This window comes from Melanotaenia boesemani, chromosome 2 (assembly GCF_017639745.1).
Source record: "Melanotaenia boesemani isolate fMelBoe1 chromosome 2, fMelBoe1.pri, whole genome shotgun sequence".
NCBI classification, from domain to species: Eukaryota; Metazoa; Chordata; class Actinopteri; order Atheriniformes; family Melanotaeniidae; genus Melanotaenia; species Melanotaenia boesemani.
In genome coordinates, this window is record NC_055683.1 from 22,397,554 (window position 1) to 22,414,007 (window position 16,454).

At 39.9% G+C, this 16,454-nt stretch overlaps 1 protein-coding gene and 1 non-coding gene across 2 annotated transcripts; both read right to left on the reverse strand.

Annotated features, from left to right (window-relative positions):
* Positions 1 to 152: 152 nt before the first annotated feature.
* Positions 153 to 15,780, reverse strand: LOC121628924 (transportin-2-like). The gene is made up of 25 exons (XM_041968345.1): positions 15,698 to 15,780; positions 14,353 to 14,452; positions 13,972 to 14,047; positions 12,226 to 12,375; positions 11,908 to 12,014; positions 11,101 to 11,234; positions 10,404 to 10,485; positions 10,189 to 10,311; positions 9,816 to 9,934; positions 9,606 to 9,666; positions 9,272 to 9,443; positions 8,923 to 9,075; positions 8,214 to 8,439; positions 7,856 to 8,027; positions 7,565 to 7,651; positions 7,329 to 7,436; positions 7,064 to 7,222; positions 6,855 to 6,942; positions 6,604 to 6,702; positions 4,606 to 4,701; positions 4,441 to 4,516; positions 4,130 to 4,229; positions 3,966 to 4,040; positions 3,438 to 3,578; positions 153 to 3,215 (listed from the first exon to the last, which is right to left on the reverse strand). The coding sequence occupies exons 2-24, from the start codon at positions 14,449 to 14,451 to the stop codon at positions 3,471 to 3,473; spliced, it is 2,670 nt and encodes an 889-aa protein (XP_041824279.1). The 5' UTR covers position 14,452; positions 15,698 to 15,780; the 3' UTR covers positions 153 to 3,215; positions 3,438 to 3,470.
* Positions 12,093 to 12,159, reverse strand: LOC121634811. The gene has a single exon (XR_006009301.1). It is a non-coding gene; the product is annotated as a small nucleolar RNA SNORD41 (small nucleolar RNA).
* Positions 15,781 to 16,454: the final 674 nt, after the last annotated feature.

Consider the following 16,454-nt stretch of genomic DNA (forward strand, 5'->3'; position numbering starts at 1 on the left):
ATCCAAATTCTCATTTGTGTTCATTACAAAAAAAAACGAACTTCTTAATTATTTGATGTCTTGTATTATCATTAAATCGTCTGGAATAATTTTTTGAAGTCAAATACTCTACATGTTTTAACAAAGACAATTACTTCGCACTTGTATACATATAGAGGGTTTCATTCAAAGTTTATTAGCCAATTTCAGGAGCTCCAAGTTTCACTCCAACATCTAAGATATTTTCTACTTAGCTAAATCAGAACAGTAACATGTTTTATAGCTCTCCATGAAGCCTTGTACCACAGGCTTCCAGCATGATGTAGGTGTCCGTCTCTAGGCAGACTGTTTCAACGTATTTAACATACACAAATTTTTAGCCAGACAACAAAGCTTGATAGAAAAAAAACTTTTATTTTCCCCTATCCACAAAAATTAAATAAAAAGGGATACATCAGATTACATCCCACCTGCACCACAGTTCAGCAAAAGAAAGATACATTAAATTCAACTGCCAGCCTTGATCAGATTGAAAAGGAGTTGTGAATTTGTTGCCCTGAGGTGTGCGCCCCAGCTTGCTCACCTGCAATCCATTCTTGTCAATTTTGATATAATCAGATGGTACGCTGTAAAACAACGAAAACAAACCTCTCTTTAAATAAAAAGAATAAAAAGGAAAAAAAAAAACTTTTAAAGTCCAAAAAAAATTTGTGCACTAAAGCACAAAGAAATAAAATATAAAAAATATAAAAAATAAATAAAAACAAAACATGTTGCAATAAAATAAAAGTAAACAAAATATAGAACTTGTGGACAATTAGAATTAAACTGAATTTTGTGTACTTCCTGTGTATGACATGAGGCATGGTACAGCCTAATTTTGGTTTTCCTTTTTATATCAATTCTTGTAGCACAAGAGCCACAATCTTGTTAAATATCCTACTACTGAACGTTTAACCTTGCCGCTCACAGGCTCTTGTCCAGCCCGTGATCACATTTCAATGCTACTACTTGACCCACAGAAAACATCAGCATTCTTTGTGGAAGAGTCACAGCTTATAACATTGGTAACACATATCTAAGAAAGAAAAAAGAAAACTTATTGAAATAGTCAGCAGCCAAAAAAAAGAAAAAGAAAAAAAGTCACATTTGTTGAGAAAAATCATGCTGATGCTTATTCTAGAAATGTTTAATCCATGGATAGAAGCTTGTGTGTATGCTTCTTCAACGAGGAACAGATTTAGGTTTTTCTTTCCTTATAATGCTCATTTTAGGAGCTTTTGAGCAACCCAGCAATCAGATTGCAAACTGGCAGGTAAATGCTCTTACACCTGGGGGCTACATCAAAGCAGGCAAGACTCAAAGTGTCCTCCCAGTTTGTCCTTCAAACATAACTTTAAAGTGGGACTGGTGCAAAATTCTGTCTACTTATGTAAACACTGCGAAAAACCATCCATACTTCCATTGCAACAGTCTGCTCAGGAAAATATCAAGATAAAACTGAAGATCACCATCTCCATTCATAAGATAACCAGTGTCAGAGGAGGATGAATAGGACTCTGTATCCCAGTCATACCCTACACAGTATCAACGGGTAAATATATGGCAATAACAATCACTAGTTTGATTAGAGGCTGGAGAAGTACCTTATTAGTCTAGCAACAACTTACATTGCCAGAGACTAAACTCTTATAAGGTAGATCCCTGCAAAGGGACGGTTAGAGAAGAACTGTGGAGGGGGTCTTGACAAAATGCATGAGATGATCATGACAAGGATGGCTCAAATGTAGCCATTTTTAACAAAAGTAGCTATGATAAGGTGGGAAACAGCCTCAAACCCAGGTGTGGATTGACAGGTGCAGTGGAACATGGATCCAAGTTACCTTAAATACACCTCCTTCTTAAATCCTATTCAGTCCATTTAAGGAGCTGCATTATAAAAACTATGTTAAGAGGCCTGAAGTCTTACCAAGTCATTTTACCAATGCTTAACATTAATCATGCTTACAAAAGTCCTAAAATCACTTATCAAAAACAAAATCACCTATCTCAAGTTCAGTATATTATTACTGTACGCCTTACATTAGAAATTCTAAATTTATTACAACAGAAAAAGTGCATTTATACCAGTAAGAACCAAATCATTCTTGGTGATGTCTTATCGCTTTCATTAAGTCCATTATGTAAATATTCTAAAAACAAAGCTACAGCAGCAAATAGGATTCTTGATCTGCCTACAGTAATTAAACTCTTGTTGCATTAACATCCATCAAACGTGCCGAATTCCTGAATTAATCTACCTATACGTGGTCTCAACACTGCCTTCTTTAAACTATAGGGACATACAGTATGTAAGACAAAGAAAACAAGCCCCTGACAGCCTCAAACCATGGCAGTTTCCCCGTACTGATGACTAATGTGTAAATCAAGAAGATGGACATTCACTCAAACATGCGACTTGAGGGGTGATCGTATGCCATGCAATAATTTGATACTGCGGTGGTATAAACCTTAGACAGATGTACTGCATCTTTATTGCCTCCGATGAGGGGAGAGAAATGAAATCCTGAAGTTTGAGAAATTTAGCAACCATGGGAAGGAAGGAAATTAAATACAGCTACATATGAAGAAAGACCCATGTTTATGCACTTCAAAAAGTTTATGCAGTTTTGCAGTAAAAGGTGCAAAAGGTTTTGTGCACTTCCTTATTTAGGAAAAGCATCTGCTTGCTGTTTGGCCTCTGGCACAAGCCGGTTTAAACACATCTACATGTGAATCATTCTACGTGCATGGTAGTATTTTGGGATTGTGGCACCCTATGCTGGTTCAGATAATTCCTTTTTGTACCTATCTGCAACCCCCCTCCCCTCCCAGCAGTCATCTATCCCATAAGAATAATTCAGTGGCGGAGGGGGAGGTCAAACGCTGCCCCTATTTTGCCCTCACCTACCTACCTAGAATCCCTGCAGTGTCATTGGCCAAAGTCACTTTTGAGTGTGTTGGATTTAAGTGAGGCGTTTAATCTGAGAGGTATGTGTATATCCCCAGTCTACCCTCCCACACCCACCACCCCTCCTCCCACCCTCCCTCCCTCACAGAGACAAACGGGGCATGGGGGGAAAAGGAGGCCATCTGCAGAGTGGAGGGTCAAGGCCAGACACACCCCTCCAGCTCTAGTTTCTCCCCACGATCTGGGCAGTGCAATGAGTTCCCCTGTTACCCTCCCCTTCATGAACCTAGAAAAAAAAGAAACAAGCAAACAAAGAAAAGTCACTTCACATGGCAGTAAAACTGACTGAGGTGTGAGAAGATGTAGCTGTGTAGGAGAAAAACTCATTCTGGATCAGAAAAGTTTTTTTGGGAACAAAGTGTATCATTGCTTATCAATGAGCTGGGATTTTCATCACATCCAGAGGGAGGTTTAAGAGGATAGCTGCACGCTTGTGATGTATACTTACCTAACAGGTCAGTGGACCAAGGGAGGAGTTGGGTTAGACGCCATAGCAGGCTGACAGGCGCTCCTTCAACAGAGGAGGAAACTGCTCAGAAAACTGCTGCCAGTTCTCTTCTCCAACCTGGTCCTTGAAGCCATGCAGGATCTTGAAAAAAAAAAAACAGAACCGAGTTAACTTTTATTAAGTTGTCACAGTAAATTAAAAGGCCTAAAGATGACATGAAGGGAAGATTACCATCTCAGGTAAGGCTGGCTGTACTCCAAGAGTAAGCCAAATCTAAACACTAAAACCAGCATCAGTTTTTACATCATTACAGTTGGAAACATCTTCAACATCAAACTTCATCTTTTCACTTAAAAAAAAAGTCTAAAACAGGAAAAGAAATGAATATTCAATGCAAGCTTTACCACACTTCTCAGACTCTACAATCATCCGCACCATGTGATCAGATTTCGAATGTCTGATGAGTGATCATCACAGAGCGTGGTGAGGCCGCGCCAAAAAAGGAAGACACATGGATGTGGTGCTCACCTTATAAAACATGTCTCTCAAATCATCCTTTGGGTTGACCCACGACGCCACAGCATCACAGAAGAAAATGAAATCCTGGAAATGGATTGTCTGTTGTAATTCTTTTACATGGAAAGAAAGATAACCACCGCATCCCCAGCAGCTCTAAAGCATAATAACCTCACCTGAACCACTCCTGCTGGATTGACGCCGATCATCACACAGATTCCTCGGAAGGCCGAGTCCTTTTCCTCATTATCTCTGATGTTCCTCAATGACGAACACCTGAGAAGAGATTAAATTACTCACATAATTCTCAACAGACATTTGCAGACTCTACACTAACACAGTAGTGATGAAGAATTTCCTGTTTTTATACATGAGGCCACAGTTATAGACTTCGGACATTTAACTAAACTCAGCAATCACTACTAGAAACAATTTGACTACTCTTCAGCTCAACTATCTCCATAAAAGCATTCACACTTCAGCTCACCATGGTCTAATGAAATGCTGCAGCTGTGGTGCCACTTCCTGAGGACAGACGTAACCCAGTCTGCCAATAGTAATGGCTGCAACACAAGAAAATAATCCGTTTAATTCTCCTGTGTGACCATCACTTAGGCAGCTCATATGGATGTGTGTGTGCTTCTAAAATGACCTGTGTTTTCCAGCAGAGTCTTTGGTGTGTTGGGTCTATTGATAATCTCCACCAGGTGTGGCAGCACCATGCCCACGTAAGGCTGCATCTCTGCGCCTAGAAACACACATACACAGCAGAGAATTAACACACTACCAAACACTTAAAGATGGGGCACATGAAGGTTACAGTCGGGACTCTGAAGTAAACCAGAGTTCAGAAACAGAACTCAAACCTCTGCAAAGTAATGACAGGGCAGAAGACAAAAAGGGAAACAGAGTCAAAGGATATTTAAGCTTCTGCAAATCATCTTGTGTTCAGAAGATCCTAGCCATCATTCTTATTATCAGTCAATCACTGCTGCTTTCATCACAGTTTAAGACAAATCATCAAATGCCAGCAAACTAAAGCTTCAGACAGAAGCAGATTGTTTGCAGTGCTTTGCAGTTTTAGTTTACTTTGTTTCTTGGCAGCTGCAACAGTGAAGGTGTTCCCTACATTTCTAAAGGTAATTTGCCATATTATAAAATTGTGATATTTATCATTTGATCTTAACACTTTCAAGACCATGGACACCATAATAACACTTGATAGCTTTGGAGCATAATAAAAACTAGTCATGAGTTCTGTAAAAAACTGGAAATGTCCTCATAGGTTTTTATGCGAGGGCTTTGAAGCATGAATCACTCCAACAGGAGGTTATGACATCGTCATCTTGTAAACCCATTTTCAGCTACAGTCCATCTGCCTCCACTCTGATTTTTCCTAACCAAAACACCAGAAACCAAAGCACCTTCGTGAATTTAACGTAATTGTAGGTTTAGATGTGCAACCTTGCCAACATTGCTGTTCAAGTTTCAGGGATAGTGCAATAAAGAAACACCTGAGAACGTGTAAATAAAGATCTACTAGAATAACCATTTTATGATAACCCAGGTTCTTCAAAAATGCCAGTGGACAATTATTTTTAGAAATGATGAGAATCCTTTGAGCTACTTTTCTAATGCCAATTCCCGGGACACGTTAGCTTGATTTTCATATTGACGGCAACATAAGCACAACTAAAACTTGGAGTTTTTGATGGGATTTATTATGAATGTTGGCTGCTTTGTATAGCTTGTTTTTCCTTTGTTTGGATTAGGCACAATGGTGCATGTCTAGGTAAGCACTCCCATTTGGACATGCCATCGTTTCTTTCAATCAAGACTCTGTTTTACTCAACACAAAATGTTTTTTGTGTTATTCACTTGAATGAATAAAGTGTGTATATGTGTGTATATATATATATATATATATATATATATATATATATATATATATATATATATATATATTCTATTGATTTATGCACAGTAGTCTGACGAATACTTTGCTGTGTTTCAACGCTCACCTGGACAATTCCCTGTATGCTGCTTGGCAACTGTCCCTGTAAGGATATCACACACATGTTTACCAGGCTGACTGAGCCAAACCTAATGTCTTGTTAGACATGCACACACCCACAGACATGCTCACAAAAGGTTTTTTTTTGTTTGTTTGTTTTTTTGCTGTGGCATTTTCAGGACATGAACTTTTAAGAGAAACGGCACACTGGAAACCCAACTTTCACGATCAGGCAAAGTTTATCAGAGGGTTGCACATGTTTAAAATCTACACAAAAAGCCTGTCTGTGAGGGGGACCGCAGCACAAGCTCTGCCAAAAGCCAAGAAACACAGTTAACGTCCAGGACAAAGTCCGCTGTGTTTGCACACACCTGCTGATCTGTCTGCATCACACAAGCCGGCACACCTGTAAACCTCAACACACTCAACTGCACCACCAAGAACATGATGTAAGCAATATCTGGATCAGAAAACATTAAGGAACAAAATGTATCATTTTGTGTCAATGAGCTGGGTGTTTCATCATGCCCAGATACTGGAAATCTTTTTTTTTTGTTTGTTTTTTTAATTTTATTGTAAACCATTTGTAAGAAGAAAAAGGAAAACATAACCAAGGGCTTGCATTCTCATTCTCACCCATTTGCATTGAGATCTCTCCAATGGCCCAGGTTGCGTTGTTACACACAGAGATAAACTCTGAGTTCAGGTTGAGCCCCAGGATGGGCATGAACTCAGCTGGAGAGGAGGGGGGAAAAAAAAAACCCAAGAGTTACATGCAAACATAAATGCAATTTCTCGACATCTTAATATGTGTTATAACAACTTGTTAACGACATCAAACTATGTGGCTAAATCAATGCAGATAGAAAGCAGCTGATGTCACTCACCAATGCATGGCTTCACATGGGGGAAGCACGCCTTGGTTAGATCCCCCAGCAGGGCAAAGGAGCTTTGCCTCACCTCAGGCATTGTGTCCTGCAACAGAAGCAGACAGAATTAAATTTCCAACAAGGAGAAATGGAAGTGATGAATATCTGATTGCAGTTTTTACATCGATGAAAATATATAAACTGAAAAAAAAAAAAAAAAATCACACCTGCATGCACTGGAAAAGCAGGGTCATGATATTCGAACGAGCCACTAGTTGCTCCACATGGCCACCAAGACCCTCGGCTAGTCCGCTCAGCAGGTCCAGGGCTACAATCATGAAGTCCTTGTCGGGAGCTTCATACTGATCTGGATGCTGGTTGTACATCTGTACAGAGGAGACACGATAAGTTCCACAGTTTCTTCTTTGCCAGCTGTGTAAAGATCTCCGCACCAACTCAACATTGATCTGGTTTGCATGTTTGTGTTCTCACCATGGCCTGAGCTAGGGTCTTCTGGACTAGCGTGACACAGCGCTGATAAACAGGCTCACAGTAAGGTAGAAATCCACTCTGCAGGGCTGTGGCTACCGATGACAGACACTGAAAGAAATTCATAGAGAGGAAATGTTCACGGAGTATCGATACAAAAAGCCTATTTAAAAACATGCTGGGTCTTAAATGTTTAAGATTTTTCTGATAAAATGCAAGAATTCCCTAAAAATACTCACCTCTAGTAGTGGGAAAAGATCCTTGTCTTCATCCTTTAGCTCATTCCACTTGGCAATTAGGGGGGGCATCAACTTCTGAATGTACTCCTAGAAGGAAATGCAAAATGTTAAAACTCAAGATTTATTCTACTCTTTAAACATGTCGACAAGACATACTCTATTATTTAGTAATAACACCACAAGTGCCTGCTTAACCAACCATACCTTCTCATTTACACAAACTTAACCCAAAACAATAAGGGGGTGTCTTACAAAATATGCACCTGCATGCAGTGATAATTTCAGACTTACCGGCTGATTGAGGTGGTGACCCACTGAATCTGCTAGAGTTCCAATCGCATCGTAAAGGATGAGGAGATTCTTGTGCTGGTATTTCCCAAAGGCAAAGACCAGTGTGTCCAGGATAAAGCTCAGGTAGGGCACCAGCTCTGTGCACGCCTCCTCCTCCAAGGTTGCAAATGCACTGGAAAAAAAAGACAAAATCAGATCATTAATATTTAATCAATGTCATTCATATAATAAAGAATACATGTAGGATGTGGGTCAGACAAACTTATGGGAACAAAGTGTATCATTGTTCATCAATGAGCTGGGATTTTCATCATATCCACATAAGAGGGGGGTGGGGATGGGGAATGAAGCTGCTTACCTGCAGGCTGCCTCCTGCACCCTCTTGTTACTATCTAGGATACGTTTTAAGAGCTCTGTCATAAGGGGTTTGAGGTAGGAGTCAGGGGGCTGGGAGACCACCCAGTGTGCATAGCGACTCAAGGTCCAGCAGGCAATGGAGCGAACCAGGGCCTTCTTGTCACACAGACACTGAATGAGGTGTGGGATCAGCTCCGGCAGGTAGGGCACCATGCCCTGCATGCAGCCTGAAGTATGATGACAAATGCAAAGAGTAAAAAATTTACCAAAGTACATTTTTATTTTATAAATCTTTTGCAATAAATGATTTATAATAAAAAATTTTGCTTGATCAGCCTATATCAGACCATGTATCACATTCAGATTCTGCCTTCCAGTACAGAGATGCTAATAAAATAAAGTAGCACGAAATTAGAGATTTTCTAGACTTTGAAAAAGAGAGTATGTTACAGACACTAACCAGTAGATGGGGTATTTAATTTTAGCTACCCTAAGAGCTCAATCAGATATGTTAAATATTGCAAGCCTCACTCCCAATGTTCCAGAAAATTAAACTTACAAGTAAACCAAAACTATAATAATTTGCCCATAAATCCAATTTAACCCCTGCATCCTGTTTCAGAAACAAATACCCCCAAAATGTTCCCACTCCCTTGGTAAGGTTTCTGAAATGGAGATGTAGCTTATAACAATTTTATTCTAAATCTTACCTTCAGCTATGGCCCCCAATACCAGGATGCCAGACTCCTTGATGACCCAGTCTGGGTGGAAGAGCAGCCCTTTCAGGAGTGGCAGGAGATGGGGGAGCAAGTCATCGCGGAACACATTGGCCAACACGTCCAAAGCTGCAGCTGAACACTTTCCTACATCAGCAAGAAAAGATCAGCTACAATCATTCATTCTGCTCTTTAAAAGGCGAGCTAATAGATGTTTTAGCAATTATCCCCATGAAGACATTTATAAAACATGCTACATTTGCTAAGAGCTGCAGAGAGGAGCACAGAAAAGAAGCTCCGCTTTAAAGCCGGACAAACATGTAGAGCAGCTCAAATCACTCACGCAGATTCCAGTCAGACAGCGTGTCATCATCATCGTCGTCATCTTCTTCAATGTCCTCACCCTCCTCTCCCTCCCCTCCATCGTGCTGCAAGGTGACAGTGCGAGACTTGTGGAAACGGGGCTTGATGTCCTGCTCGCTATCAGGTACTGCCTCATCCTCCTCCACGTCTCCCTGGAGAAATAAATTCAGTCAGCTGTATCATCAGCAGCAGTGCTGGTTCAAACATTGTCACCTTCTTTCTCTAAAGCTTATTTCCTACAAAACAGACCTCCAACCTCTGTGTAAAGGATATTTTTACATCTAGATTGCAGTAAAAAGAAAACCAATGCTCACCTTCAGTAGTATAATGTCGATCTCTGAATATTTCATCCCATTTACTAAGATGGGGATCAGTCTGTAAAAACGGAAAGAAAAAGATTTCATTAAACGGAACAAAAAAATAGTTTCGTACAAGTTCTTAAAGCCTGTCTTTTTCTAGTGTTACAACCAACCTAATAGATTGGCTGACTGTAGACAAACATTAATAATTGATGAGCAACTCACTGCACCAGATGTCCAGACAGCATCTCTTTACAGATGGGTTGTTCTGCTAAAGTCAGCCAAAACTCGCAGGCCTCCAGAGCCACATTCTCATCAGGGTCCTGAGTTCGCTGCAGCATGTACTGCAGAAGATGACAAACACATGATAATGGTATGCATGATCAGACATAACAGAAGAAATCAACACCGTGCAACATCATGGCACAGAGGGATTAAAAAGTCTGGATCAGAAACAATAGGAACTTTAGGTATCATTGTACATCAATGAGCTGGGTTTCTCATCACGTCCAGAATCAAACGTAACTCAACTTAAACCTGAGTTAAAAACAAATTCAGCCCAAATGGAGAATACATCTTACTGTTTTCCAACATTTACCTGGATGATGCTGTGCATGTGGGGGATGAGACGGTCAATGCGGACTTCCAGCAACATGACCAGAGCTCGGCACACATTCTTTCGCACCTCAGAGTCCTCATCTGCTGCCAGCGCAAACAGACTCTGTCGGAAAGAAGAAAAATTAAAATTGGAAAAAAAAAAAGAGCTTAAGAATTACAAACTTTGATGAACAGCAACAATCAGTCTCAACACACCTCTATGAAGGTGTCAATGTTGTCCATTAGGGCCTGGGCTCTGCTAATGATGAACTGGTTCACACATGCTATTGCATGAGACCTGCAGGAGCAACAGGAGGCTTTTTTAGGACGGTCAATAGAAAGTTTAACATCACCAAAGCAGCAAGCTGTACTAAAAAAGAAATACTATTCAATTCGCCTGAAACACATACATGCAAAGAGGGCTGACTCATTTCTAACTGATAAAAATAACAAAACCTCAGACAAAAGAACAAATTAAAACATAATAATTGGCTTTCAGGAGATCCTCAGGCAAATCAGTGACAGATGCATCACTGCTGGCCCTGTTTTTTTTCACCCCATAAGAATTAATAAGCATGAGCACCTGCACACAAGGACAGAGGAGGCTTGAATATGTTAAAAAGCCAGTTTCCTCATTTAATCTGTGCATAATTTTAGTCTTTTGGCCACAGTACAAATGAGAATGTCGACACCAAGGCCCTTTAAATCTACTTGCAGTGTGAACTAATAGATAAAATCAACAGTAGGGAGGACAAAAAACCCCAATGCAAAAGGAAGTTTTTTTTTTCAATCAAGATATATCTCAGTAAAAGGTTTAGGGTGACGGGAACCAAATCAGAATGAGGTAGCTTCGCCGAGTCAAATGTTAGTATGCGTCACACCCAGATGCTTGCGACAATCTGCTCTCCTGTACCTAATCTTGGGGCTGCAGTGCTTGAAAAACTGCAGAAATTTAGGAATCATAATGTTGAGGGGTCTATTCAGAGCGTCGCTGTCCAGCAGCTCCGACGAGTCCTCGCAGATCTTCTGCAGTGCGCCAAATGAGCCCTGAGACACGGACATACATAGAAAGGCTGTCAAATCAAACGCAAACATACACGGACAGAGGAGAGAATGAGACTGCATCAGAGGATAAAACTGGAGTCAAAGCAACGACTGCACAGACTTTGCCTTTTAAATCAATTTGCAAAGAAAACAGAGCGCACACGTTTTCCCTGCCAACACAGCCGACACCTCTCTTTAGAGACATTAGTGTACAACAAGGATATGTGTAAATAATAAAGTTAAGCCTCATTAGCCTGAACAATAACAGTATTTCACTGGCTCCAACAGAGACGTCAATAAAACTAATCATGCCTATGATACACTGAGCTGCTCCACTTTTAGAACCCTAATGGGGGCATTAAACTGGGACAGAGCAATATTTCCTGTTATTGACAACATGTTTGTATAACAAATTATACATGCTGCTAAATAAACTTCAAACTAAAGACACTTGGCATGTCTTGAGTTTTTACCCTAGGACATTAATTAACATTACATTTCACTTTTCCACCTGCTGGTGCCAGTCAGAGCAGAAAAATTAAACATCCATAATTTTCTTTTAGATTAAAGTTTCAGGATCTCATTTAACAAGTTTTACACTTAAAAAGAGGTGAAAGCAGCCATTTCGCCCCTTGTGCCATTAAATAAATAAATCCACAAACACATGGGTGCTGACCTCACAGGTGTTATAGTCTTCCGAGTTGAGCAAGTTGCAGAGCTGGGGCAGCAGTTCAGGCCATGTTTGCAATTCCCCTTTGGAGGCAATAGTAGTGATGAGGATGCCTGGAGGAGAACGAGAAGCAGAGATGAAAACAGCCTTCAGATCAGATTTATAACTAACATGTTTCCTGTGTAGCAGCTCTGGATCAGACAGTATGAATACAAACACCATCATGGAGAATCAGATGTGGTAATGCATCATTTCCAAAAAAGTGGCAAATGAAGGGGTGGGAGCAGGATGAAAGTCAGCCCCCAAAAACCACTGGAAACTTACCAATGGTGGCACGAATGAGCGGCGAGGGGTCACCGATGTTGTTGAGGCATTCCTGTTTAATAAAATCAGCCACGGCTTGGGGGAAGTTCTGGTAGTGGGCTTTAACATTGTTCTTCAGTATCAGACCACTCAAAGACCGAGTTGGCTCATCTGAGAGGATGAGAAGAAAAGGAAGTCCAATCACTTGGAAAGGAATAAGAATTCTAATATCGCCAGTCAACAGCGTACATGAGTAATATGAATGTGATACAGGATAAAAGTTATAAGCCAATTTATTCTAATGTGGCCTGTATAACTCAGCACTATCTAAATACAGTGTAGAAGTGAGATAACACCTTCCACTGCTCCTCCTGCTTTGCTACTTGCTAATTATATTCCTCACAAAGTGGGATCACTCTGTAAAGTCGCTTTTGAACATATTAAGTCAGCTGATGTTAAGAGTCATTAGCAGATCTAATCATATCAATGGTTGTATTTTAATAAACATGTAAAGCAACAGGTACAAAAAAAAAAAAAACAGGAACTGATTTGTGAAAAAGGGCTCTTGAAAAACATTTTAACTGTAAAGCCTGAAACTGTTAAGCTTACTGTAAAACTTTTGCTTCCTGTGATACATAGATATGGTCTGATGTGTTAATGGGCTCTTTAGGGGGTCAGAGTAATACCAGCGTTTGATATCTGGGACAAGGAATGGAAGATGGCACCACAGTCATAAGAGGACAGTACCAACACTTTGCAGCTGCACTTAGTTGTCTAATGTGCATTTTATCTGTCATTAAACACACGTTTTACTGCAAGAGTGAGTGCTGGGGATGGTACCATTGAGATTATACACCATCTAGTGCTATAGATAAGTGCTGACTGGCATTTCCCTTGAAACACTTAACAGCTACAACATACTGTCCAATGTTATATGGTGTTTTATTTTTTTTTTTACTCTGAATTATTCAGAATTAAACCAGTCAGAATGAAAGTATTCTCCTTCGTATTTACATGAAAATAGCAATTCAGAAATGAGGTTTACATAGAAAACACTTATTTAATTCTGCTTTAGATCTGGGGGGTGGGAAGAGTCCTGCTGGACAGGGGGCGGACATGACGCATTTACGTCTACCGGAAGAAAACAAACTCCAGATCCTGCTTCTTTTTTCGTCTACAAAATGAAAGACCAAATAATAAAAAAAACATTTCTGCTTTGATTTTGATTCTAATTTTGAAGCAGCAACTCGACAGTAGCATACTACTTTGCTTTGGTCAGTTGAGTATAAGAAGGGAGACAGAGCACCGTAACATCGCGACAGGACAAGAAACGAGCAATTCGAAATGTCCATTTTCATTCGGAATTACATGTTTAGAAGGTCATTTTAAAGGGGATTTCATTTTTATTCTAAATTAAAAGGGAATTAAAACTAATGTAAATGTGCCCACTGATACCTTAAAATCACCAATAATTAGGGAAAAACATTTCTCCAGCACCTAAGGCAATATTAATAACGTCAAAGCTTAAAATTTAACCATATAACCCACTTCGTACTATGTTGTGGTAAACACTGACTTTTGTTGATTTTTTTTTTTAACTCTCAAATTTATAGATTAGCTGAGGTGAAATAAAAGCGGGCAACATTTCAGATAAACTAACAGTCAAAATGAGACATACAGGACATTCATTTTTTAATTACACCTACAGAACCAAAACTACCATCACTTGGGTATTTAAGAGAGGCCAGACGAGAGGCTCCGACTCACCTTCAGTTTTAAGTCGTGTGAGGACAAAGATCAAATAGTTGTTGAAGTCTGGGAACTGGTTGAGTTGTTCAAGTTTCTAGCACAGCAGTTAAGGAGCATTACATTTCCCAAATAAATTAAATCTTTGATTCACAGGAAGAGAAAGACATTTGGAAGCATGTTCATTCAAAATTAACATTATTATACATATACATGCCCAAAGTTTTTTTTTTTCCATCTTCCTTAAGTAACTTCTCACCTCTTCAGCTCCAGTAAAACCAGTAAAATCTTCAGCACATGGAAAACCATCTAACCAATTAAAATCAATACATGTTACAGATTAAACTTTTGTTTAATGCTACTAAACACAGCAGAACCTCAGATTAGACTGCAGCAGGATACTTGTTGGACAGCTCTCTGTGTGACAGTGTTGGGCGACTGTGAGTCTTTGAGCAGCTGGAGGACCTGCTGAAGTCCCTGCTCATCTGGCTGCCACTCCATCCTAAAAAAAAAATAGACAAAACAATACTCAGTCCTATTCAAAGTTTTCATTAACTTGTGATGACTTTCAGAATTAAAAAGAGGAAAAAAGATAAGTATGAACACATGTGATCTCTGAATCAGACAGTATGAATACAAAACCATCACTGACAGTCAGTTGGTTTTAATGCATCATCTTCAGCCCACATGTATTATCTAAAAGATTTATGTACAATTTAAAGGTCTGTTAAATGATTCATCATGCAAGAGAAACTCCATACAAGCTACGTTTATGCCAGCTTTAAATATTAAACTTAACCATTACAGTTCTATAAAAATACTAAAATGTATGCAACTGGACCAGTGTAAACTAATAATAATTAGTTATAATAATATAAATATGTTATAATAATATGTAAACATGTTTTGCTGTATTTTTCACTTCATCAAACCCTGTAAAACAAGTAAAAGAGCCAGCAGGCCAAAAGGTGGAAGCAGGAAGAAACAGCTGCATGCGTTTACGGTCCACGGCGGATACGAGCCCACGAGGGAAGTCGGGTGCAGAGTAACGAGTCAATTACAATCAAAACTCTGTGTTTTCAGAGAAGGGACTCTCAAAAATGCAAACATCTGCAACTATTAGTGGAAATCTGCATGCGGCACAAAAACACGGACATTAGACAACGCGACCAGCTAAAATCTCTGTGACCCGGCTTAACCGCCTCAAGTTAATCCCACCCCACCCCCACGCCACCCGGTCTGCGTTACGGAAAAGCTTTTATGTCTCAATATTTTACGCTTAAATCTTAACACTCTAATAATCAGTGCGTAGGCCAGAGACGCGCGAGTAACCCGAGGGGGTCGCATGCGAATGTGTTGGTCATAGCGTGAAAAGTTATCAGGAAATGACACAACAGGACGGTCGTGACTAGGCTCAACCTAGTAATCGCGTGGTTTACATTAAAATTATTTTAACATATTAGGGTTTTTTTCAATTACAATTATTATAACCAGCTAATTTATTGGTTAGGCAGCTACACAGCTGACTCGATGCTACCAAAGTTGCCCTTCTTGCTTAGGCCTTGTCGACAGGGCAGTTCCCGGCTGGGTGGTCACAATGTGCCCAACATGAAAATAACCAAATACCGCCTGTTGCTGTCATGAAGAATCTTACACCAGATCACGCTTTCAAATAGGGCTAACGTCCGAGTGGTCTTGTTAAAAACCGCATTAGTGCATTTGGTATGAGCCAATAAAGCTTACTAACTTGCTGAACACGTTTTCCAGACTGGAGTTAGCCGCTAAGCTGACTACGCATAGAGGTCCACTAACAAAGCTAATGCTAAAGCTACTAACCGGGCTAACGCTATTTAATCGATTATTGGTTTTAAATTTCCTATATCGACACCTTAACCGTTGACAAAGTATTACAAAAGTAAATAAACATTTAGTAAAAGAAGTATGCTAAGCAACTATACGTACAATATTGATTTGAAAGTTAGACAATCAGTACAGGGCCGCTCTTCTTCGTAGCGGTTCTTCTTGTTCAAATGAGCACGCCGACAGAAATTGACCTAAGCGGCTTCCGTCGATCAGACGTTTAGGTAACCGCGCGAGATTATTAAAGATTTTACAAGTGGGTCTGCTCCTTTTCCGTCAAGCGGGTGATGACCCCGGGGGAGGTAGTGACAAAGCGGGGGAAGATAAATTTGCCACTTGAATGGAGAAGAAAAAGCTTTTGCCAGTGGAAGAGGGTTTACCAAAACAAACGAGAATTGGAACTTTTTCCAGCGAAGTTGGTAATAAAAATAATAAAAAGTGAGCAATTGTTTTATTAACTTAAAGAAAGGTCATGCATCAATCAGGGTCGATACAATCTATGAACTTGGAACTTTTTCTAAGTTTATCTGCAAACCCACTCTGATTAAACATATGTGTTTAAAAGGAGGCGTTCTCACCGAAGAAGCCGTCGGATCGGGTCTGAGTATCCAGCTGATACCCCAACTGATCGCCCGTTTAAAATG

Excerpts from the sequence above, each read along its gene's own strand:
- LOC121628924 (XM_041968345.1), bottom strand. The coding sequence starts at position 14,451 with ATGGAGTGGCAGCCAGATGAGCAGGGACTTCAGCAGGTCCTCCAGCTG. Across the intron at positions 14,048-14,352 it reads CACAGAGAGCTGTCCAACAA|AAACTTGAACAACTCAACCA; the intron begins GTATCCTGCTGC and ends CTGCTGTGCTAG. Across the intron at positions 6,703-6,854 it reads CCATGTGAAGCCATGCATTG|CTGAGTTCATGCCCATCCTG; the intron begins GTGAGTGACATC and ends CCTCCTCTCCAG.